Genomic DNA, 25,795 nt, shown 5'->3' on the forward strand with positions numbered 1-25,795 from the left:
TCCACAGCTGCCACTTGTGTTCTTCATAGACATACAACTTTGCAGTCCACAGTTTGGGAACTCCTGGATTAGACAGATGGGTAAATTTGCACTACAATACTGATAAATTTCCATGAGGGCATGTGTGTGTGTGTATATATCACAAACGGATGCGGAAATGTGGTCTGAGATCGAATGTTTTGCTCCATTGAAACAGGAATTCATTTGCCATTGTTCACAGAAACATTTGGCCGCATGAAGAAATGTGAGGCGTTTAATATATAGATTACTTTTTTATTTAAAATTTAAATGTGTTACAGGACAGTATTTTTTTAAAAAAGGAAAACAACTGTGACAATAGTGACAAGCATTCTGTTGCTACAACAACTTGTAAAAGTTTTACCAAATGTCTTTACAAAGTTGAGATGACAGTAAAATTCTTGATAAATACATAGCACCAAACGTGTTGAAGAAGCTATTTCAAATTAAAGTTTTGAAGCTTACACTACATGCTGCTCATAAAATAAGAGTTTTTAATATAGTGAAACAATTACCTTTAACTTTCTTAACTGGGGCCATTTAAAATCAATAGACTCAAATGCAACAATGTCATCACTTGGATGAAAATATTTGTTCTCTTTTTCCTTTGTCATCTTCTTTTGTTTTAGGTGCAAGGTGAAAAACATTTGTTAATGCATAAGAACTCTAAGCCCATTTGAGAAATATAATTAAAAAAGTGAAAATGACTTTCTGCTTTGTGATGAAGACTGAAAGCCTTTTAGTGAGGCAGCCTGGGATGACCCAAAAGCAAAAGGAAAACTGAAGTCATCTTTCCCATTTTGAAAAGCTTGAGTGGAAGAGCACGACGGAAAAGAAAATGCAAATGAATCATCATTCTCCATTTTCCCAAATAAATTTCCTTGAAGGGAATAATATTTTGAATTAACTTTTGACTTTATATGGAATACAATCAATAATTCTGGAGATTAATTACAATTTCATTATTTTAAAAAATTGCCAAAGAGTAGTATTATTTCAGTTAGATATGACCATGGATTCTGAGATTGTCCTACTGCTCAAGAATTTCTGACCGACGGTGTTCAAAGAAATTATGTCAAATATTCAGACCACTACTAAAGGTGGAACTGCTAAAGCATGATGAATCTCAAAAGCAGGTAAAAAGTGTAGAGTGAAATCTAAGCCATCATCATCATCATCATCATCATCAAAGCCCACAGAGGGAAGGTGATGGGTAGCTATCAGCACACATGTTATCAGCAATATATGCAGTAAGAGAAGCTATTGACAAAACAATTTATTTCATGATAAAAACTTACCAATATCTTTGTGTGATGAAACAGGATTTAAATTTCCAGAATAGCTTTCACCTAACTAAAACATATATAAGTGAATTAATTGCAAAACTCAGCAATAAATTAGTAAGCATCCTTTTACAAGTTCACCAGCTATTAAGGGAAATGCACTAAAAAGGATATACCAAGAGCTCTGGCCAAAAGTTTCAATACAAGGAATAATTCCTACTCGAGAGTTGAAAAGAAAAACGTGTATATTCTGCTAAGAATAACAGTTTTAAACTAATAGTAGATTTAAACACAACGTATAAGTGCGACAGTTTTAAAATAATAGTAAATTTAAACACAACGTTTAAGTGCAAAGATAATGTAGTTTCAAATATGCAGTAATATAGTATAAAGGTACATAAAATACCAGTACACAACAATTGTTTTATACAAGTCTCAGTGGCAGTCAAAAGAGTCCATATTATATAAAATCAGAATAAAGAATCAAATAGGGCCAAAAAGAAGTATTCGGAGTATGAATCAGATGTGAGACTCAGTAGTGGTGACCAGGACAGGGCCCTGTTTCGGAGTAAACACCTTCTTCAGCTGGTAATATCAAATAATATGTCAAAATAGATCAAGGTTCTCCAATACCATAATTCATAAATATAATAAAGTATATACATTCTAAAGTGTATTAACACATATCATAATATTTGGTTCCATACCTCGGTTTTTTAAGGAATATAAATCTGTTGGAAGTCTGTATCATTCAATTCTTTTATGTTTCTTTTTCTCACATACGTCTAGAAATGAGAATTTACAAGAGTTATTATTTCCAGTCAAATTGTTTGTGAAAAACGGACATCAGATGAGTGTTTTCTCACCTTAGATAAATGAATCCAAATTTTCTTGCGTTTCTCTGTGTGTTTTCTATCAGGGAGTGAGATCATTGTCTTATATGTGTGTCTGTGGGGGAGGAGGATAAGCTCTCCCTTCTTAAAGGTGTAAACAGAGAAGAGATATAAAGTCCAAGGTCGTTTGTAGTGGTTTTTTAAAGAAAAGAATTATAGTCTTGATGTTCATTCAAGCCCTTGGGGGTCATCGTTTCAAACAAATGAATATATCGTGCTTCCTGTTGTAACAATAGTCTATCAATGTTTCTCCTGGTATATAAATCTACTTTTGGTTTCCAGATAATGAAGAAGACAAGATCATCCTCCGTAGGTTTTTGCTGTATATAATGTTCCACCATTGGGGCTTCTAGTACTCTGTTGCGGATCCGTGATCGATGTTCGTTTATGCGTAGTTTAATTGGTCTGGTGCTTTTGCCTATATATATCTTGTGGCATGGGCACATCAATGCGTACACGCTATTCTTCGTGTTACAGTTACTAAAATGTTCAATCTGAAACTTGAAGCCAGTCTGTATGTTGACAAACTCCTTTACTTGTAGTGCGTATTTGCATACATTGCAACTACCACATTTGTAGTGACCTTTAGTTGATGCTTCCGGGTATGTAAGTTGGTCCGATTTCACCAAATAATTCCTCAGTGATTTGGTTTTTTTAGACCAATTATAGGTGGTTTTTGACATCCTGGGATGTTGGATAACAAATGCCAATGTTTATATACGAGTTTCTTAATGCTAGAAGTATATGGTGTAAATTGCAGTGATGTGCAAATACGATCTTCTCTGGGTTTATCCGAGGTTTTTATAGCGAGGTCTTTCCTGTTTTTCACTTCCGCTCTATCTTGAGCTGCAGCAAGAGTCCGTGATGTGTATCCTTGTTGTAATAAAGACTGTGTGAGTTGATAGGCCGCTATTTTATAGTCATGTTGGAACGATGCATTTCTTTTTAGTCTTAAATACTGTCCATACGGTAAGTTGTTCAATAAATGTGGAGCGTGAAAGGATGAAGCGTGTAGTAATGAATTTCGATCGGTCGGTTTATGGTATGGGCGGATCTTAAGGTGTTGAGAGTGATCTTTAAAGACTGTGACATCCAGAAAATTAACTGACACAGCAGTACAAGACACAGCAGTACAATTCCTTCAATGGATCAATGACCAAGATCCAAATATACGACTGTCTGGGACCATTCATGACACATCAGTTAATTTTCTGGATGTAACTGTAACACGAAGAATAGCGTGTACGCATGGATGTGCCCATGCCACAAGATATATATAGGCAAAAGCACCAGACCAATTAAACTACGCATAAACGAACATCGATCACGGATCCGCAACAGAGTACTAGAAGCCCCAATGGTGGAACATTATATACAGCAAAAACATACGGAGGATGATCTTGTCTTCTTCATTATCTGGAAACCAAAAGTAGATTTATATACCAGGAGTAACATTGATAGACTATTGTTACAACAGGAAGCACGATATATTCATTTGTTTGAAACGATGTGCCCCAAGGGCTTGAATGAACATCAAGACTATAATTCTTTTCTTTAAAAAGCCACTACAGACGACCTTGGACTTTAGATCTCTTCTCTGTTTACACCTTTAAGAAGGGAGAGCTTATCCTCCTCCCCCACAGACACACATATAAGACAATGATGTCACTCCCTGATAGAAAACACACAGAGAAACGCAAGAAAATTTGGATTCATTTATCTAAGGTGAGAAAACACCCATCTGATGTCCGTTTTTCACAAACAATTTGACTGGAAATAATAACTCTTGTAAATTCTCATTTCTAGACGTATGTAAGAAAAAGAAACATAAAAGAATTGAATGATACAGACTTCCAACAGATTTATATTCCTTAAAAAACCGAGGTATGGAACCAAATATTATGATATGTGTTAATACACTTTAGAATGTATATACTTTATTATATTTATGAATTATGGTATTGGAGAACCTTGATCTATTTTGACATATTATTTGATATTACCAGCTGAAGAAGGTGTTTACTCCGAAACAGGGCCCTGTCCTGGTCACCACTACTGAGTCGCACATCTGATTCATACTCCGGATACTTCTTTTTGGCCCTATTTGATTCTTTATTCTGATTTTATATAATATGGACTCTTTTGACTGCCACTGAGACTTGTATAAAACAATTGTTGTGTACTGGTATTTTATGTACCTTTATACTATATTACTGCATATTTGAAACTACATTATCTTTGCACTTAAACGTTGTGTTTAAATTTACTATTATTTTAAAACTGTCGCACTTATACGTTGTGTTTAAATCTACTATTAGTTTAAAACTGTTATTCTTAGCAGAATATACACATTTTTCTTTTCAACTCTCGAGTAGGAATTATTCCTTGTATTGAAACTTTTGGCCAGAGCTCTTGGTATATCCTTTTTAGTGTACTTTCAACAAGAACTCCAATTTCATTAAGGGAAATGCTGCACAGCACAAGTTAAAGCAAAATTTCTCTTCTCAAACTCCGTATGTTTTATGACAGTCTTGGTAAGAGTGTTACTTCTAAGGATATGTCACAAATCTCAGACACAATCCAGGTGGCTGGACATGCAAAAAGGTAGGGGTTATTCAATAACAGAAGACTCCTCGTGAACTAGTTCCAATTATTGCTTCTAAAGCTATACCAGTCCCTAAAGAAAACATTCCACTTTGCATTTCTGAACACTATCCTTAGTACAGTTCACAGTTGTAGAGACCATGTTTCCCCTATTCGCCTTTTATTCAGTCCTCAACCAATAAGGTTAGTGGTTGATTGGGGATTGAAATTCAAATCTCCTCAATTCTAGTCTGACACTGACTGCACCATACTTTAGTAATGAATAAGCTGATCACTTCACACAGCTCTACATGTTGGCAATTCAATATTACCTGGCCTGGTGAAATTTCCGCTCCAAGTACAGAAGAATCAAAGAAATTAAATCCAGGGGACTTGGCAGTAAAGCTAGAAAGGAAAGGAAAAGCGGGCGACTTTGACATTGATCCTTCACTTTTTGATGGAGTTCTGTTGTAAAGAAAGGAGAAATTTAGTAAGAATGGTGGAGAGGGAATTGGTGTTAAGATGGGAAACATCCCAAAACTAAGTTTGGTAGGGTCTTTTACCACATGCTCTAGAAAATGACAAGCTCATTAACAATATTTGAAATAAGAATTCTTACAGTTCCAATGGAGTTTCCATCCTACTAGAAGCAGGTGTCTTTGGAAGTATGTTAGACTCTGGAGTTCTTGGAAAGCTTACAGCATCATCTTCTCTTTCTGCAAAATGACAGTCACTTGTTGCCTGCTCATCCTGTTAAAGAGAAATTTTACATACAAGACCATGTTTATATGGCATTCAGAGCTGTGTGGACACCAAGACATACTTATTGGGGCTTTTCAAAAAGAGAAGAATCTTTATATTCAGCAGACATAAGACTGCCTTGCTTGGAACAACTGTAGTGGAGGTGGGATAAGAAACATTCTTAAATGAATGTATGCATCCATCCATCCATATATGTATAATGAAAGTGAAAAGTGAAAAATTTAATCACCTGTATATAGACATCACATACAGACATTTGATGAGTTATTTAACAATATAATGTTTGATTACAGTTTTCTCTAAGCTTATCAGTTGAAAGACGACTACAAAATCAGAATCACTTTAAAGTATCTGCTAAAATAAATAATATCAACAAGGAGGGAGGACTGTCTGATCTCGGCTGCAGATGTTCCACAGAATTGGAACCTTAATACAGAACACAGAGCTCCTGTATCTGAGCCACAGGGACTACTAACATGTGTGTGAACTTTATAAAGCTGCCCTATGCTAAAATACCATCTAACTCAATTTTGTATACAAACTGAGTGGCAGCAGTTCTCCAATATTTCAATCAGGATCTTTCTTATTCCTACCAAGCATTGAATCGGGGTGGGGGTGAGCTTTCAGTTGAAAGCCCCTAGAGTGGGTTACATGTCACTTAAAACATATAACACAATATTTAAAACCAATGTAAAATAATGTAAAATACAATGAAACAGTAGGTGTGAGTTGAATCAAATTACAAGAAATAGCACTTTAGCCCACTCCACTAAAAGTGACCTGTTGAGGAAAGCTATATAATGTTGGTGCAAGATTAACTCTGGAGGGGGTAGCATTCTGAAATTTAGAGGCTACCACTGAAAAGGCCCTCTCACATGCCATCATCTGTCAAATCTCATTTGGCAACAGTACCGTTGAAAAGAGCCTCCATGGCTGAACTTATCATTGATCATTTTAGAGCATGTGCTCCATCACCAAATATAGCCCCTCCTTGTGAAAACACTTTATTTTTTATTGCAACTACTTTCAAACAGGAGAGCTCACATGTCAAACATTAATTTCAAATGACACTGCATTATACAACATGATAAAACTGCAAAAACCTGTGCTAACCAGGCATGAATTTGAGGGAAATAGAAAAAAGAAAAATAAAGTTAAACTGACTTGAAACACATGTGCAGAATCGTTTGACCTGCTTCCTTCTTCTCGTTCCACATATTCAGTCTTTTTTCCTTCTAGAGAAGATTGTTCGCATTAAAAATAATTCAGCTTATCACATGTGAAAATAATATTCCAAAGTAGCAGTCTTCATACTATAAATTTACTATATGGCTTATTTGTATTTTTTTTTTAGGAGCAGAGAGCATAATGGTATGTTCCACAAATCACTTAATCCATCATGGTGTCCCTTACATCACCCTATACCCTCAACCTAAAGGCTGTGCAGTGCAATAAAACAGATAATCCATCTCTTGATCTACTGTACCGGGGGCTGACCTGTGCACCTGTTAGTAATGGGGTATCCTGGGCACTACAAACAAAAGCAAAGAGGTACAATAACTATACTGAAGAGATGCTCAAATGACCAGAGAAACTCGAAGAATTTGGCCTGCAAGTAGCATATTTAGAAGAAGAAAAAAGCTGGTTTAGATATCTTCTGTAGGTGCATCCATATTAATTGCAAAACCTTTAACATCATGTATAAACAAATCATTCACAGGTCTATTTTTTTTATCTACTTTGCACAATACTGTAATTGGTGGTGGCTGATTTTCCCCACTTAAGCAGTGTTTACTACTACTACTACTACTACTACTACTACTACTAATAATAATAATAATTTATTTATTATTTATACCCTGCCCATCTGGCTGGGCCTCCCCAGCCACTCTGGGCGGCTTCCATAAAAACCAAAAATACAGTAAAATATCACACGTTAAAAACTTCCCTGAACAGGGCTGCCTTAAGATGTCTTCTGAATGTCAGGTAGTTGTTTATCGCTTTGACATCTGCTGGAAGGGCGTTCCACAGGGTGGGCGCCACTACCAAGAAGGCCCTCTGCCTGGTTCCCTGTAGCTTTGCTTCTCGCAATGAGGGAACCACCAGAAGGCCCTTGGCGCTGGACCTCAGCGTCCGGGCAGAATGGTGGGGGTGGAGATGCTCCTTCAATTACAGACTGATACCACATGTGTGTGATTGTAGCAGTGGAACATTACCACAAATTCAACTATCAGTCAACATAATATATATTTTAAATAAAAATTGATTTATTTATTTTTAGGCACAGCAGTCCAAACAATCATGAGTCTTCATGCTTTTAAAACCAAGAATTCTATTTTATGCAGCTTGTAATTCATGCAATAAGTGGATTATCAGTATGAACTTTTTCTTCACAGCTATATAATTAGCAAACCCTGGTAGGTCAGGAGACTGAGAGTGTTTCCACAGCACAGGAACTCTAAGCCCAGTTAAGGAACAATTTCTAAAAAGCAAAAAAAATGCAAGGATTGAAAGCCTTGGAGTGGTTCAACTGGAAAAGGAAAACTGATGTCATCTTTCTCATCTTGAAAAGCTTGAGCGGAAGAGCATGATGGAAAAGAAAATGCAAATGAATAATCATTCTCCCTTTTCCTAAATAAATTTCCTTGAAGGGAATAATATTTTGAATTGACTTTATAAGGAATAAAATAAAAAATACTGGAGATTAATTACAATTTCATTATTTTAAAAATGGCCTGAATACTTAAAAAAAAAAAGTATTAGACATAACACGGATTCTGAGATTGTCCCACTGCTCTTAAAGGACAGGATTTCATGACTGACAGTGTTCAAAGAAGCCTTACATTTCAAATATTCAGACCACTGCTTCAGAATAGTGAATGAAATTGCTGTGAGAGTTGGTTGGAACAATTAAAGTTTAACAAATCACAAGAGCAAGTGGAATGGATAGACAGAAACCACTAAGCCCAAGAGCTCTATGATACCGTGTGAAGCCAGACTGAATCCATTTTAAACATTTTGTTAAAGGAATGAAGCTACTGGGTGCCTATCAGCAATATGTCAATTAATGGAAGCTATTGACAAAACATTTCATGGTAAAAGCTTACCTTTGTGTAATGAAACAGGATTTAAATTGCCAGCAGAATCTCTTTCACCTAACTGAAACATAATATTCATTATATAAGTGAATTAATTAGAAAATCAATAAATTAGTAAATTCAGGATTTGAAAAGCACCATGTTTTAATTATCCAAGTTCTTAAAATGCTGATGTAGTGAAACTGTAATTCCAAAAATGAACCCTAGCAGTAAGAACTTGCCATTTCTGCCAGCCTTGTTATTAAACTCCATGCATGTTACTTCTAGGGGTTATCCCTTCTACTAGTGAGACATTAATTCCACCAAGTGCTCCAGAAGTCAAAGTAAAGACATGGTTACGTTTTCTTTAAGATGTTCAGAGCAATCCTATGCATGTTTACTCTTTATTATCACTGTATTCAATCAGCTTTAATCCCAGGTAAATTGATGGAGGATTATACCCTGAATGTAATATTTTTATTATTTTGTGCATGCTAAAAAGCAAATCAAAAGCAAATATTACATTTTACTAGTTTTGCAACCTGAGGACTGAGATTGCCATACCACTCCTAAATGCAATAATAATTTACTTCCAAGTAAAACTAAATGCAGCAAGGGATGCGGGTGGCGCTGTGGGTTAAACCTAGGACTTGCCAATCAGAAGGTCGGCGGTTCGAATCCCCGCGACGGGGTGAGCTCCCGTTGCTCAGTCCCTGCTCCTGCCAACCTAGCAGTTCGAAAGCATGTCAAAGTGCAAGTAGATAAATAGGTACCGCTCTGGAGGGAAGGTAAACGGCGTTTCCGTGTGCTGCTCTGGTTCGCCAGAAGCGGCTTAGTCATGCTGGCCACATGACCCAGAAGCTGTACGTTGGCTCCCTCGGCCAATAAAGCGAGATGAGCGCCGCAACCCTAGAGTCAGCCAAAACTGGACCTAATGGTCAGGGGTCCCTTTACCTTTTTAAAACTAAATGCATATGACCATGTTTATCATGAACTGGGACTCATCATTCCAGAAGAATACCAAAGAATAAATGCAACACCATGAATTGATTGTAGTTATGGTCAATGAAAGAGAAACTGCATATTAGGAATAGGGAATCAGTTTTGCCTTATGTTTACTACCTGGCATCTCTAGGTATGCCTCAAACTACATGAGGCATGCAGTTGTGTGGTCCCTGAATCTCTTTACGTTATGGAGATAACTTTGAATGTGTGAGCAGCTGGAAGGGAAAGTGTTATCTGTTCATCCGCCCTGCATTCTGACTGGAGTCACCAAGGCTGCTTTTCAAACAAGTAACAAAAGAAAAACTCAACTCCATCAAGGAAGAGAGGCAGGTAAGTAGATGCATGTCTAATTTGAACCTGACTTATGTCAGATGTAGACTTCATGGAAGATTCTGCAGAGAAGGTCACAGGCAACTTTGTAATCATCCTTTTACAGGCTGACAGGCTATTAATTCTGTATGTGGCCTGTTTAAGCAAATCTTCTCTTCTCAATCTTTGGTAAAATCTGTGTATCTGAAGAAGTGTGCATGCACACGAAAGCTCATACCAAGAACTTAGTTGGTCTTTAAGGTGCTACTGGAAGGAATTTTTTTTTGTTTTGGTAAAAGAATGTGACTTCTAAGACAGATCACTAATTTCAGACAAATCCCAGGGGACTGGACATCCAAAAGAGTTTGGGTTATCCTTCTGCAGCTGACTCCCAATGAACTAGTTTTTTATTATTGCTTAAGAATCTATACCAATCCCTAAAGAGAAATTTTGAACTTTGCATTTCAGAATTGTATCCTTACATGAAAATGCCTATTAGGTTGACTATACCTGCAGATTACACTTATTATTCATGCTGTGTTTCTAATATTTATTTTATTACATTTATATCTTCACTCTCCAAAAAAACTCACACTTGTGGAAGCCATGGTTTCTCCCCCAAGCTTTTTTCCATTCCTCACCCAATGAGGTTTGCAGTTGATTGGGAATTTAAATCTGCACCTTTTCAGTTCTAGTCTGACACTAACTACATCATGAATACATTTCTCAAGCTCACACAGCTCTGCATTTTGAAAATTCAATGTTACCTGGCCTGGTGACGTTTCCGCTCCAAGTACAGAAGACTCAAAGAAATTAAATCCAAGGGACTTTGCAGTAAAGCTAGAAAGGAAAGGAAAAGCAGGCGACTTTGACATTGATCCTTCGCCTTTTGATGGAGTTCTGTTGTAAAGAAATAAGAGGAGAAATTTATTGGCAATTGAGGGCGGGAATTGGTGTTACGTTGAAAAGCAGCCAAAATCTGGGCTTTGTAGGGTGTTTACTCCAAAAGTGTGGGAGAATGACAAAGCTCATATCTGAACTAAGAATCCTTACAGTTCTAATGGAGTTTCCACCCTACTAGAAGCAGGTGTCTTTGGAAGTATGTGAGGCTCTGGAGTTCTTGGATAGCTTTCAGCATCGTCTTCTCTTTCTGCAAAATGACAGTCACTTGTTGCCTGCCCATCCTGTTAAAGAGAAATTTTACATACAAGACCATGTTTATATGGCATTGGGGCTTTTCAAAAAGAGAACAATCTTTATATTCACCAGGTATAAGGCTGCTGTGCTTAAAACAACATTAGTAAAGATGGATAAGAAACGTTCTTAAATGTATGAGTTCATCCATTCATATATAATGGAAGTGAAAAAAATGAAAAAATCCTTCAATCACCTGTATATAGACATCACACACAAATTTGATTAGTTATTTAAACAATTTCTGTACTGCCCTTAAATGCCTGCTGAATTAAAAAAGCCTGGGCCCACAATACGGAACACATAGCTCCTGATGGATACAAACCATGCATTTGAGCCATGGGGGACCACTAAAATGTGTGTGATCTTTATGAAGTTGTATTGTGCTAAAAGGGCATTGGTCTAACTCAATTTTGTATGCACACTGAATGGCAGCAGCTCCCCGGGGATTCAATCAGGATCTTATCCCTACCAAGGACTGAATCTAGGGCCTTCAGTGTTTTTTTATTTATTAAACTTCTGACCCTTCTTTCACTTGAAGATCCCTGAAATGGGTTACATATCACTAAAAACAGTACTTCACTCCACTAAAAACATGGGCAAAGAGGGGCATCTTGACCTGTTGAGAAAAGCTATATTGTTGGTGCAAGATGCACCTCGTTGGGGGCAGCATTCCACAGCTTAGAGGCTACCACTGAAAAGGCCCTCACATGCAATCATCTGTCAAATCTCATTGGGCGACAGCACCATTGAGCAGAGCCTCCATGGCTGAACTTATCATCGATCATTTTAGAGCATGTACTCTATCACAAAGCATAGCCCCTCCTTGTGAAAACAGGATCCATACTTTTTATTGCATCTACTTTCAGACAGGAGATCTTACAAATGACATTGCATTATAGAGCATGTTAGAACTGAAAAACTGTTATCTGGGCATTTATTTAAGAAAAATAAATAGATAAAGCAAAAATAAAGGTAAATGGACTTGAAATGCTTGGGCAGAATCCTCTGTTCTGTTTCCTTCTTCTCGTTCCATATACTCAACCTTTTTTCCTCCTAGAAAAAAATGCTTGCATTAAAAAAAATCAGGCCATCACATGTGAAAAGAATATTCAAAAGTAGCACTGTTGGTATCATTGATCTACTAACATAAGAGTTGGTTTATTTGTGTTTTTAGCAGCAGAGTATGATGGTGTCTTCTACAAATTAGCCTCATTCTAAAGGCAATGTGTAGCATGAGAGTGAAGTTCAACTCCACAGACTGAAAAATAGTCCTCTTGATTTGTTGCCCTGGGGTGATCCATGCACCTGTGAGGAATGTGGTATTCTGGGCACCACAAACAAAAGCAAAGGGGTTCAAGAACAATACTGAGGCTCAAATGGCCAAAGAGACTTGAAGAATTCATGTGTCCTACAAATGGCACATTGAGAGACAAGGCTGCATAGGTATCCTGTGTAAGTGGGTCTATATTGACTGGAAAACCTTTAATACACTATATGGGCAAGTAATTCATAGTTCTATTCTTTATCTACTTTGTAAAATGCTGCAATTGCTGATGACTATCGTTCCTGATTAAGCAGTGATGATGACTGACACTAATTAGTTGATCCCATACGCTGTGTGTAATTGAGGCAATGAAACACCACCACAAATATAACCATCAGCCAACATAGTGGTTGTTGCGAGACAATTTAATTTCAGGCATAATAGTCCATAAGTTCACAATTCTTCATTATTTTAAATTCAAGAACTCTAATTTATGCAATTTGTAATTTGCACAGTAAGTCAATAAGCAGGATGAAGTCTTCTTTTTCTCTTTAGCTATATGATTATGTATAACAAACCTAGACAGCATCTTAAAAAGTAGAGACATCACCTTGCCAACAAAGGTCCGTATAGTAAAAGCTATGGTTTTCCCAGTAGTGATGTATGGAAGTGAGAGGTGGACCATAAAGAAGGCTGATCGCCAAAGAATTGATGCTTTTGAATTATGGTGCTGGAGGAGACTCTTGAGAGTCCCATGGACTGCAAGAAGATCAAACCTCTCCATTCTGAAGGAAATCAGCCCTGAGTGCTCACTGGAAGGACAGATCGTGAAGCTGAGGCTCCAATACTTTGGCCACTTCATGAGAAGAGAAGACTCCCTGGAAAAGACCCTGATGTTGGGAAAGATGGAGGGCACAAGGAGAAGGGGACGACAGAGGTTGAGATGGTTGGATGGTGTTCTTGAAGCTACCAGCATGAGTTTGATCAAACTGCGGGAGGCAGTGGAGGACAGAAGTGCCTGGCGTGCTCTGGTCCAGGGGGTCACGAAGAGTCGGACATGACTAAACGACTAAACAACAACATTTTAAACAGTGTTTTGTATTCTTATGTTTCAGTTGCATTTTATACCTATTTCTGCAGCCTCAGCCTCAAACCACTGCCTGTTGTTTGTTTGCTTCTGATAAGATAGCAACCTAAGACAATAAACAGGATAACGAGTTTGTTTCAAAAACATTATCTTCATGCAAGATTCTTAATCCACACTTTCACTAATGAAAATATGATTTGTTTTAAAAGTTACCTTAGTGGTGTTTGGTTTTGCAAGCTTGTTACAGATGAAAGCTGGGCATTTTTTGCTATGTTAGTTCCTATGGTGTCATTACATTTCTAAAACAGAGGACATATTTCAAATGAAGGGAAGTACAAAATGATAAATTCAGACATGTTGACTTTTCCTTAGGCTGTACAAATACAGCTCTTTTGACCTCTATTTACAGGTCATGATTTTGAAACATTATTTTTCCTGCCATCAGATCTGCTCCAATTTGTCATTTTGGTTTCCCTAAAAAAAAACCACACTAAAAGAAAATTGCTATAGTGAATAAATTAATTTGCATTGCTGTATATTTGCTTAATAGGCTCATTTTTGTTATGTGTTAAATAAAGAACATACAGTATAACTGAAGTGAGTATAGCATTTACTTTTTACTTAGGCTTTCAAAAACAAACTCTGATATATACCTATTACATGAAATATATTAGGAGACCTCATTATAGTGTGAGTTGATGTACTCTTAAAAGGGAAAGACAATGCATATTTATAGCAAGGAAGGTCAAAAGAAAAGGATGTAGAACATTGCTCTGGAATGCTGAAGAACAACATAGCGGTATAGCAATAAAACTGCTAGCACATTTACAAAGCTAAGCAGGGTATGGTATGTTTCAGATTGGATGGGGGAACCACGTGTTGTGATTCCTACATTACAGGGTGTTTGACTAGATGATCCTCATGGTCTCTTCCAGCTCTACAATTCTATGATTTTATGAAAACAAAGGCACAATGAAGTCAAATATAAGCACTTGCAAGTTCCGTTGATTTTTCTGGCAGAATTAAGAGACTACCTATATTTCTCTCACTGAAGTCAATGGAACTTCAAATTGTTTATTGGCATCACATAAGTCTATATCAAAGGATGAAAAACATAAATATTGCTGAATTTATTTATTTAATTTTATGTACCACTTAATTGTAACAAAGCCTCTAAGTGGTTTACAAGAATCAGGGTTTGAGGGTTTGTAGAGCTATTCCCCTTTCTATCAAACCTATACCTTGTTAGCTGAGAAGAATGGGAAAGACCAGTGTAGTAGTGGTGTAGATTGGGTGGGTGAAGTGTTTCTTGCTGTATGTCTGCATGGAATCTCTGATTCAGGGGCAGACTCATATGCATAGTTCTGTCTGGATAGATAGGTGAGATTGTCCTGCAATTCTTTGGGGGCGGGGAATTGTTATCTACAGGCAGAACAAATTTTCTGGTTGTGTAACACCTCCCACTGAATCAGTGACCTTGAATTTGCATTAAAAAATACCTTGCATTAAAAAATACCTAAGAGAAGGTGATGGCTGTATAGATGTAGCTTGTGCCCCTCTCTAGAGAAGAAGGACTGTGTCTGGTAACTCCATGCTTCTAGCATCAACTATGGAAGGGCCACAGCTCAGCAATTGAGTACATGCTTTGTATGTAAAAGGTCCCAGGTTCAATTGCTGGCATCTCCAGGTAAGGCTGGAAGAGAACCTGAAGCTCACCTCATGTTGGAAGCGAGAACATATTTTGTGGCTACTGCGCTGGCTACCATTTAGCTTCCAAGTCTAAATCAAAGTGCTGTTTTTCACTTTTTAGGTTTTTCACAAACTAAGACCCAAATCTATCTCAGAAATCACCCTTCCTCATATAAGCCTGTTACATAGTCTGTATAGGCTAAAGGCACATGAGGCCACCATTCTGCTAAAGCTGAGCAGATCTGGGTTCAATCGGTGCCCATATATGACTACCTGGGAATCACATGCACTCTGCCTTGGATTCCAGGAAAGAAGGTGAGAAATATATGAAAGTAAAATAAAAAGAATCTGTATCAGTGGAGTCCTCCTCCATATAGCTGCATCACATGAAATGGGGACATCGGAGGTGAAGATAAGGGTCTTTTGCTGGAACTGAATGGCTCCTTTAAGGGCTTAGGACACTGTTTTATTCTGTCAGACCACTGGTTCATCTAGCTCAATATTATCCACACTAACTGGTAGTAACTCTCCAGAGTTTCCGAGGGGAGTCTTTTCCAGTCCCACATTGAGATATCAACTATTGAACCTGGTACCTTTTACAACTGAGACATGGCCCTGAGTTGTGTTTAGCTTCAGTGAAGTTATAAACCCTATCTCTTCCAGAAGCTTTAAAAAAATGTTGCTCTGTTGTTTGCTTGGATTGTTTTTGTATGTTTTGTTTTTATTTTAGTATTTATCTTACTGTATCTTTATGGCTTTAGTTTTTGTGGTGGCACATAAATGAAGCAATATAAAAATAATAATAATAAAACATTTAGACATCTAGATTTGTTTTTCTGTTGCTGGTTTTATATATGCGTAGAATGTTACAATGTGAAAATTGACTGCTTCTTTTAAATCAAATCATCTTTTAAACAATAGATACAAAAAATTGCTCCTGTCTTGCCCCTGGTCTCACCTGCTTTCCATTTGCATACCTGTCTTTCATTTTCTACATGGCTGAAGTATATACTGGTCACTGCTGAATGTCCTGCAGAATCTTTTCTCATTTCCATATCTATTTTATTTAATGGCAGTTTGATATAATTAGCCATTACTATTAGCTTTACTATTAAACAACCAAAAACAAAATTGACAATAAATGCTTATAAACAGCATGAAGGTAATCAGAAACTACCAGCTTGAAGATGACAAACTTCAGGGCAAATATACCAGTTTCTTAAAACATATATAGATGACTGCTGAGAAGAACTGGCACAAAGTATTATGTGGAAAAGTCTCTCAATACTATATCTGTCACCTTTGGTGTAGGTAATTCAGAGTACAGAAAACACACTGATGTATTTGCCTATACAACAATTGTGATCATTCTATATTATTATTATTATTATTATTATTATTATTATTATTATTATTATTATTAACTGCAAACCACAAGGTGGTTTACAATATAAAAACATAGCTGCTAAACTAGGTGAGGATAGCTGATGAGCCTCAGACTTCTCCTGCATGCGAAGACAAGCTATGGCGGATTGAGCGGATGAGACCAATAGTGGGTCCAATGGTCAAGAAGGCAGTTTCTGCAGATGCTGTAGAGGGAACTGAGGGGCAGATGGGGCTCATCAACCTGGAAAGGTAGCCCATCTAGGAGAAGAAAAACTCTGGTCCTAAACATCCACTGCCTTGCAGAATATCTCTGGAAGAAGAAAAGCCTAAGGAGTAAACCCTACACAAATCTGGAGTCCTTAACACAATTGGATGGCACCTTGTATGCCTCCTTCTGTCAACTCCTGCAGCCAAGCTGGTGCCAAATGTATTGCTCTGCTTTTCTTTGGACCACATCAGTAAGACCGAGAGGGGGAGGATCTTGTCATCTGGGCAGCCCAAGAATGCCATACACACACTGCCCAGGCTTGTGCCCTGGGGTGGTCATGTCGGTGCTAACACAGCAGTTTGTCTCCAGCAGCACTCCATCATTTCCCGAGACAGACATATGCCGACAAGAAGTAACAAACAAAAACAATACACACACCCAATAATAATCATATGTATGCTTTCAGAAACATTAGTGCCCATACAATGATTGTGTCTACTGCACAGAGTGTAGAGTCCCCCTCAGATGTGGCAAGGACTGCTTACTATGGGATAATTAACATCTACATTACTCCTCACCTAAAAATGAAACGTCAAAATATTTTCTTTACAGATATAAATTATACCTCTCTGCGTTTGCTGAAACAATGGCTTCAGAGTTGAGAAACTTTGGACTAATTTCTGACAAATGCTAGGAAGCTGTAATGATTCATACATCTGACGTTTATCTTTTAACACATGGTGACTCTCTCTGAACAAGCTGAAAGAAGAAAAAAGTTACAATGAAAGCAAACAGTAAACAAGGTGAGTGGATTTTTTTTTTTAAAAAAGAGAGAGATGTGAAGGCCAGGGGTGGCTTAATGAGGTAAAGGACAAAATATTGAAAAGATGTACCTTCTCTGCCTAAGCTAGAATCCATTATAATATATTTGCTGGGTAATACCTCCCAATGGGCATGATACAAACATGACAAATTATAGAACCGAAAGAACGTAACATGGAGCCATATAGGGACAAAACATTTAATACATCCCTCTACCTTCCTTTTTAAAAAAAATTCCCATTCTAAAATGCAGTATACAGAGGATCTTGCATTAACTGCAATAAAGCAAAGACATGTGACATTAAATGCAGAAAGATAGCATAGTATGTATATTATAGGGTTGACATATGTCCAGAATTTCCTGGACATAACTGGAATTTGGCCATCGGAAACAGTGTCTGGGCAGAAATCGCCGAAATGTCTGGGAAAATCCAGATGTATGGCAACCAATGTCAGAAGTGTAGATTTTGGCAAAATTCCTTAAGAATAGCTCAGCATCTTTGCAAAAAAACCAAAAAAAAACCCCACCTCAACAACTTTTGTATCTGTATTTTCGCTTTTTTGAAATATGGCAACCCTAGTTCAATGGGAGATTTGCCAAAAGTTTAAGTGAAGTCAGAATTGCACCCTTAGACTTCAGTAAAGTATAGAGATAAAGCTTTTAAAATAAATATTTCTACCTTGATAAAAAGGTATAAAAGCAACGCTATTCTCAACTACAACTGCATTGACAGTTCAGAACTAGCCCCTCTTATTTGTGTGCTGATCAGAAGGTCTGCACTGACATTAGAGTAACGCAGGAGCCACTTTCTACTCTTATAGAGCACTGGCAATAACTATTCCCTCTCCTCTGGGAACTCTAGTGTTATTTTTGGGGGGAGGGGGACTCACATACAAGATAATGTAAGGAATCAATACAATATAATCTGCACAATCTTCAAACACTACAGCTCCTATTGTAAACATGATATATGTTTGTTGTGCAGATATGTCTGAATGTTTATATAGATAGGATTATAGCATTACAGTTTACGGGACTTGTTTATGTGTGATAAAATAAATTTTAAAATATTGCCTTTCATCAGATGCCTTCCTTGCTTCAAGATCTTTTGCATTTTCCTTTTCTATCACTTCAGGATTGTGTTGATCTTCTTTAATCTTTTCAATTTGCTAAAAGAAAAATTATATAAACAAATGATATAATTGTAACCATGGACAGTATTCAACTAACTTATTGTACTAGCTCAAGGATTAGCACTAGTTTAAGGGGATTTCCTCCCCCCCCCCCTTCTGCATATATCTCACCTGCTCTCATGGATTGGAAGAACCCCCAAAATAGATTTAGGGAGTACAGAGATGAGGAGACGGGGACAGACTCTTCTACCACAAAGGGAAAAATCCTTGCACTAACAGAATATTCACTGTAGCACTATGTTTAATACAATGCCCCCCTTTTATTATGCACTACAAGGTACCCCATAGGCTTCATTGAAAAATCTGGTGGTTCCTTAAAAGTTGCAAAGTTGCTTCCAGCATGGAAAGGCAGTCTTATTTTTCCATGACTTGTCTACACTAACCCAAGAAACCCAAGGGTCTATCTCTGCCTGCCCTTGTTTAATTAATGGCACCTTTCCACCTTAAAAAGCCCTCAGAATGACTTAGACCAATAGTAAAATAAAAAAGGAATCAATTACAGCAGCTTAGTTTCAGAACTTGATCTACTCTCAGGAGAACACTTGCCCTGACGAAAGAAAGGGAAGAAATTTTCACTGATTCCCACTTTCCACTGCACCTAGCCCCCTATGAACCTGTTATTGAGAGTTGTGGGAACCTCTGAAGCAGTATAGAAGGTGGGGAGGCTACAGGGAACTAGTAAAAATCACCTTCATCTGTCAGATTGCAATCACTTCGGTAAATGAAAGGAGCCCTTTTGTTCATGGGAGGGCATGACAGGATCCAATCTATTACATTTCTTTAAACTTATTAAAATCAGAATCTAAACTACAAAAAAAATTATTAAGTTTTAAGACAACAGAAAACCTATTAGAAAAGGTCATCTCTCTATCACCACCACGGAAGCCTTCAGATGGGCTCTATGCTGTTTTGGCTGAAATTTTCAGACGTTTTTCTTCATTTGCACTCTTATCTTTGTTTCTGCTGTCTCATTGCCTGTAGCTGCCTAGTAAACCACAAAGATGTTTCAACTCTGGCAAGAGGGAAAGGGTTCTAGGGGCTATTGTGTCCACTATTTGAGTCTATGTACACACCATACATTTAAAGCACATTTCCTGCTCCCACCCTATAAAAGGAATCCTGGGAAGTGTAGTCTACCCCTCATAGAGCTACAATTCCCAGCACCCTTAACAAACTAACATTGTCAGGATTCTGTGGGTGGGTGCATAAAATCTATGTTGCATATGTAGCCTAAGTGAGCTCCAAAGTCCACAACTATAGCTTATGGATAGTAAAATCAGGAGAATACTCCTGCAATGGACAGTAGTATTCAGCCAGCTGAATACTCCCCCAGTCTGGCAACTAACCTGATGCATTAGTCTCTGGAAATCTTAAATGGTCCTCCACCCTTGTGGAGGCTTGAGGAACCTATAAAACCAATCTTAGATCTTATGGGGTATGTTCAGAAAAGCAAGTGCTATAAAGAACCCTGTTGAAAGGGATTGAAAGGCTCTGAATCCAGTGCTTCAAAAGATATAGGGGCCTGAGGCCCAAGTCATACATTTATTAATAATGCTATGTACAACATACTTTGCCTGACACATACAATCTTTTTACAGGTGTTACTGTGTGACATGACATTAGACTATGCAGAACCTTTCAGACTTTTTAGTGGGAACTGATATACAGATTTTAAAAAGCTGACCTAGCCTGACCAGTTCTCTTTGTTCAATAATAATGCATGGATCATGCCACATTGTGAATAGGATGCAGGATTTTAGGTGTTTGAAGGGGAGGTATGCTAGGTGGTTTTTAATTCCAACTCTGGCAAGAGGGAAAGGGTTCTTTTGAATTGCTATAGGTATGTGTGTGACTGAAATGAGGGTGTTTATGCTGCTTGTGACTGTGTGAATATGACATGGCAATGTGGCCTTTCTTTTACATTGATTGAAGAGAGAGAGAGAGAAAGAGAAAGAGAAAGAAACCAGAACACTGAGCAGTGAAATGGTTCAAATCTCTGCTCAGCCATGAACTCTGTGGGTAGCCTTAGGCAAGCCACTATTTCTGAGCTACTGCCCCAAATCTGCAATAGGGGACAATAAATGGTGACCTACATACTCAAAAGATAAAGGAAAAAGAATTGTAGCTGGAGCTATTAGTCTTCAAGAAAATGTAGTGTAAAGTTTTCCTGGCAACAACAAAGAAATTTCACTGACATTTATATATTACCTCTCAGTTCCTTTATTTAACTTCTAATCAGTCAACCACTATGTAGCTGGGTCTTCAGTCTCTCCCCCTGCCCATGTCTGCTGTTACCTGTCAGATTCTAAAATCCTGTCAGGCACTTAACATAGGATGAAGATATTTCTTTTAAATTTGTGGGAGTTGGGAGGCGGTGGGGCTCTGTTGAGAAGTGGACTGGTGGAGAGCATCAAGAATAAGGAACTGCATCAGGGTGGGGGTCAGGATTTGGTAGATCTGAGTGAAATGCAAGACCTTGGGTGATTATGTTATCTGATGTGTGGTTGGGTATCATCCACAATGCTTTAGAGGAAATGAGGAAATCACATTTTGTCATCTTAAAATAGTAAGAACACAATAATTACCAACTACGGAACAGAGCTTGAAATAATGCAATATATCTTTAGCAACTGTGAGTGATATAGTAGTGTTTTAGCAGATAGTAACATAGCATGGAATTTAAAAGGCATTTTACCTGTTTGAAATAATTAATTTTCCTTTGTAGTTCTTCTGCTGTTTTTTCTAGTTCAAGTGATTGCTGCCTGAGAACCACTGCACGCGTAAGAATTTCTTTTGTGTTGTGCCTCAAAGAAGCACTTTCTTAAGTTAAGAAATCAATAAAACATACACAACAAACAGTCAAAGTAAAATGCTAAATGGAAACACATTTTAGTGTGCTCACTTGGATTTAAGGCTTTGAAATAAATGAACTTATTCACACTTACGCTGTTTAATTGGGTAACTTTTAATCTCAACCCAGATTCAGCCACATTTGTGCTGAACATGTTGTCTGAATCATTTGCTATTAACCCAGACAGAATCTAGAATCCACATTTGGATGATAAGCAGTGGCATGCCATGCAATATTTAGGGCTTAATGTTCAGATAAACCACTTATCACAGCTTTTGTTCATGCCTGATGGAGGGGACAGTTGTCATATCACAACTGTGCTGGTTGTGTGAAATGAGTTCTAGTATTTCAACTGAACTGAACTGAAGGATTGAGCTTTCAGTGTCCTCCTGTGGCTAAAGAACTGGATATGAACATCATGTAAATCCTTAGATTTATTACATTGCTTTGGGCAAGCTGAGGCTCTGCTCTGCTTCCAAAAATCTGAAACAACGTTAAGAACGCTATTGCAAGAATTAAGACCATTCTGAATAACAACTAGCACAAAAGGCCTTTGAGAATTCAATCTATAAACATCATACTTATCCCATTTTTATCCCACCCTGTCCTGAAGATTCATGGTGAATTATATATGACAAAAATGTACCAGTAATAAATGCACAGAACTTTTAGCATTTATTGTAAATAATTTAGAACAAATCTTTACTTGTGAATAGCAAATAGAGCAGTAAATAGGGCAGTTCTAAACCAAAGTTAAACTAATATTTCTTCCTTGCTCATGACTTGTTGATTACAGTAGCTACATGGCCTGAACTATAGGATTTGTTCTTACCCCTCTACGTCAATTACAGTACAATAGACTTCTTTAAGAGCTGGAAGACAATGTAGATACCTGTGTTTTTCAACATCTTTCAGCAATCATAAAGTCAGTAACAAAGACAAGAAAAACCACAGGGCAACTCTTAAACAGACAATTTTTAAGCTGAGTATATGGATACATCTGTAATGCCCACTGCGAAAGTGACTGGAACGGACCAGGTTCTGGAGGAAGGAAAATTGTTCATGAATTAATCTCATTTTTACGCATTTTGGGTAAAAACTGGTCACAAAGGTTTTTAAAAATAGCTTTTCATTCCAGATTGTGCTATATCATGTTCTCACCATGTTAATCTGCACAATGGATCCTGTTTTGGATCCACTACTGTTGCTTGAGGCTCAGGTGGCCTCAGTGGCACGAATCTGGTCAAGGATAGCCTAACGTCTGTCGTCTATGCTCTTGTAACCTCTAGGTTAGATTACTGAAATGTGTTATACATGAGGCTGCCTCTGAATGGTTCAGAAACTGGCTGGTGCAGAATTCAGTGGCCAGATTGTTCACTGGGGCAAGATGGTTTGAGTATATCATTCTAATCCTTGACCGGCTGCACTGGCTGCCAATTAGTTTCCAGGTTCAATTCAAAGTGATAGTTTTAACAATAAAGCTTTATGGCTCAGAACTGCAATACCTCAAGGACTGCCTCTCCCATATGAACCGACCCAGACCCTGTGATCATCATCAGAGGCCCTTCTTCGTGTGCCTCCTCTGTGAGAGGTCCAGAGGGTGGCAACACAAGAACAGGCATCTCCTGTGGTGGCTCCCCATTTGTGGAACACTCTCCTCAGGGAGGCTCATCTGACATCTTTGCTACATATCTTTAGGTGCCAGGCTAAAACATTCCTGTTCTCCTAGGTCTTTGGCTAGTTAAACTATATACACCTAAATTGGGGGTACTGTTTTTGTTTATTATAGTATGCATTTGTTGTTATATTGTGAACTGCCCTATGATCTTCAGATGAAAGGCAGTATAGAAATTAAATAAATAATAAACAATGACAATAATATCAGGTGGATTGAAGGGCAACTGTTGATCTGGGCATACCCTTAAAGAAAAATAATCCCAACTCACTGCAATCTGTTGAATTAACTTTTAGATCCCTTCCAAACTCTTTTATTTCTGTGGATGAATTCAAAGCATTTTGGCTTGCCTTATAGAATGTTTCCCCTTCTCCTCCTGTCATATGCCATTCTAGTAGTTCTCCCCGCAAAACACCCAGACCCCATTTTGTGGGGGAGCAGAAGAAAGAAAGAACCTCATTGCACAAGACCGGGGTTCCACTGATGGAATTCATTAGGTGAATTCCACCATGTATATTTTATTTCAGTTGGGATACCTGGCATTATAGAAACTATGTTTTTACCTCGAAGCTCTATCACTTCAGCTTCTTTCTTTTTAAGTAGCTCAGACTGCTTCAGAACTCGGTTTTGGATTTCTTCAAACTCATTTTTTTCCTGGTGATATTCCTGAGCAATGGCAGTTGCTAAATATTTTTCTTGGTGCTGTTTAAAAGTCTCTTGATACTGAGTTGTGTAATCCTGGTACATTTTCCTTTTAAAACAAGGAAATACAATCACTCGCCTTAGACACCACTTTAACTATCTTTTCAAAGCAAAGCCAGTACTTTAGACAATTGCTCAGTTCAACACAGGGGAAATTTGAAAAAAATATGTGTTGCCTTAACTGAACTACAACATAGTTGGGAATATGAGAAACCACCTGTATTTTTCTATTACTTTTCAATGATAGGATGCAGTCAGCAATTGCCATTGAAGTGGTGGTGTACCCCAAAATATAATTCTCCATTAAAGAGTACATTCTTATCTTCCTGAGTGTTCACATTTTTATAGGTAACAAATTCATTGCTTATAATCAGCAATATTTTATGGAAGTCTTAATATACAGCTGTCAAACATTTCTACATACTTGTCTTTTTCTGTTGATTCCTGGTAATTCTGAAGTTCCTTCTGCAAATATTCTTCATGCTGACTAAGAATCATGTATGTTGGTTTCCAGCTAAGGCAACAAATTTAAAACTACAGTAAGCATCTAATTATTAAAAGCATAGTTTAATTATATTCATAAGTAACAAAACCATCATAAAAATGGGTAATTCCCACCAGCACCTTTCTATTTACACTCTCCCTGCTTGCTACCAGAAGATAATGTGATGATGTCCTCTGAGAAACAGGAACCCCGGATATACTTTTGGCACACAGTCAGCTTTGTGAGTCTAAGCTAAAACCTCTGTGCTTTTCTCATTGATTTCAATTGCATGTAGCTTGTATCCAGTGTAAAGTTCAGTACTAACATGTGTACCAACTTTTCATATCACAAAATACTTACACTCAAAAATACTCATTAATACTCATTAATACAACAAAACTAACTGGAACCCACAAAACGTTCTCATTTGCTGCTCTCAGACGCCAGAACTCCTTGCCAAGGGAGGCCCAGTTATCCCTGTCTCTGATGACTTTCCACTGGTTGGCAAATGCATTTGTATTAATACAGTACAGTCCTTTGACCCATATGTTGATTTGTAAGTAAGTTGTGGTTGGCTCTAAATGGTTATTTGTCTAGTTTTTTATGTTTTTCAGTTTGTATTTTACTGCTGTTTTATTGTATGTTGATATTTTTATTATACAGCGAGACCTTGGTTTACAAAGTTAATCCGTTCTGGAAGTCCGTTCTTAAACCAAAGTGTGTTTTTCCATAGCAGCAGGGGACTCAATTTACAAATGGAACACACTTAACAAGAAGTGAAACATGTTCTGCTTCCAAGGCAAAGTTCACAAACCAAAACACCTACTTCCGGGTTTGCAGCGTTCTTAATCCAAGTTGTTCATAAACTAAGCTGTTCTTAAACCAAGGTACCACTGCATTTGTATTATTGCTGCTAGCTGACTGAATTGCCATTTGGCATAAACACAGGATATAAGTGTAACAAAGAAAGAAATACATAGCAGTAGTTAAGAAACTGGTATGAACCATGCAGTGTCGGATTACCAAATAGAGTAGGGGCCCCACGACAACAGATCAAAATAATATTGATTTGATCTTGAAAGAAAATTACAACCAAGCTTTCCGAGTTCAATGTTATCCCACTAAAGCACACACACAAGGGCCCGCCCCCAAGTTTGAGAATGCCTAGGGGCCTCTGAAAGGGTTTAATCCAGCACTGGAACCATGAAGTCCCCAGTTCAAATCTAAGGCTGCATACACACTATACCTTTAAATCACAATCAAAGCACATTTTTCCTCTCAAAGAATTCTGAGGAATGTCTTTTGT

The 25,795-nt window shown here is 37.6% G+C and overlaps 1 protein-coding gene across 6 annotated transcripts in view; it reads right to left on the minus strand.

Moving 5' to 3' along the window:
- Window positions 1-259: 259 nt before the first annotated feature.
- The window catches only part of LOC310842290 (protein SIX6OS1), a 30,192-nt gene continuing 4,656 nt past the window's right edge, over window positions 260-25,795 (minus strand). For 3 of the 6 annotated variants that reach the window (XM_083734009.1, XM_083734007.1, XM_083734008.1), the window contains exons 5-22: window positions 24,430-24,519; window positions 23,867-24,054; window positions 22,627-22,669; window positions 21,473-21,593; window positions 18,659-18,753; window positions 17,387-17,520; window positions 16,145-16,224; window positions 13,692-13,777; window positions 13,520-13,584; window positions 12,110-12,180; window positions 10,984-11,114; window positions 10,698-10,830; window positions 8,647-8,698; window positions 6,704-6,774; window positions 5,397-5,527; window positions 5,110-5,242; window positions 1,317-1,371; window positions 260-898 (exon numbers count right to left, since the gene is read on the minus strand). In XM_083734009.1, the coding sequence (XP_083590135.1) occupies window positions 708-898; window positions 1,317-1,371; window positions 5,110-5,242; window positions 5,397-5,527; window positions 6,704-6,774; window positions 8,647-8,698; window positions 10,698-10,830; window positions 10,984-11,114; window positions 12,110-12,180; window positions 13,520-13,584; window positions 13,692-13,777; window positions 16,145-16,224; window positions 17,387-17,520; window positions 18,659-18,753; window positions 21,473-21,593; window positions 22,627-22,669; window positions 23,867-24,054; window positions 24,430-24,519 (1,870 nt within the window). In that variant the 3' untranslated portion in view covers window positions 260-707. The remainder of the gene's footprint in view (window positions 899-1,316; window positions 1,372-5,109; window positions 5,243-5,396; window positions 5,528-6,703; window positions 6,775-8,646; window positions 8,699-10,697; window positions 10,831-10,983; window positions 11,115-12,109; window positions 12,181-13,519; window positions 13,585-13,691; window positions 13,778-16,144; window positions 16,225-17,386; window positions 17,521-18,658; window positions 18,754-21,472; window positions 21,594-22,626; window positions 22,670-23,866; window positions 24,055-24,429; window positions 24,520-25,795) is intronic. The other 3 variants (XM_083734010.1, XM_083734012.1, XM_083734011.1) reach the window with 3 other exon arrangements.

The sequence above is a fragment of the Podarcis gaigeae genome (genome assembly GCF_964106915.1).
Source record: "Podarcis gaigeae genome assembly, chromosome: 1".
Taxonomy (NCBI): Eukaryota; Metazoa; Chordata; class Lepidosauria; order Squamata; family Lacertidae; genus Podarcis; species Podarcis gaigeae.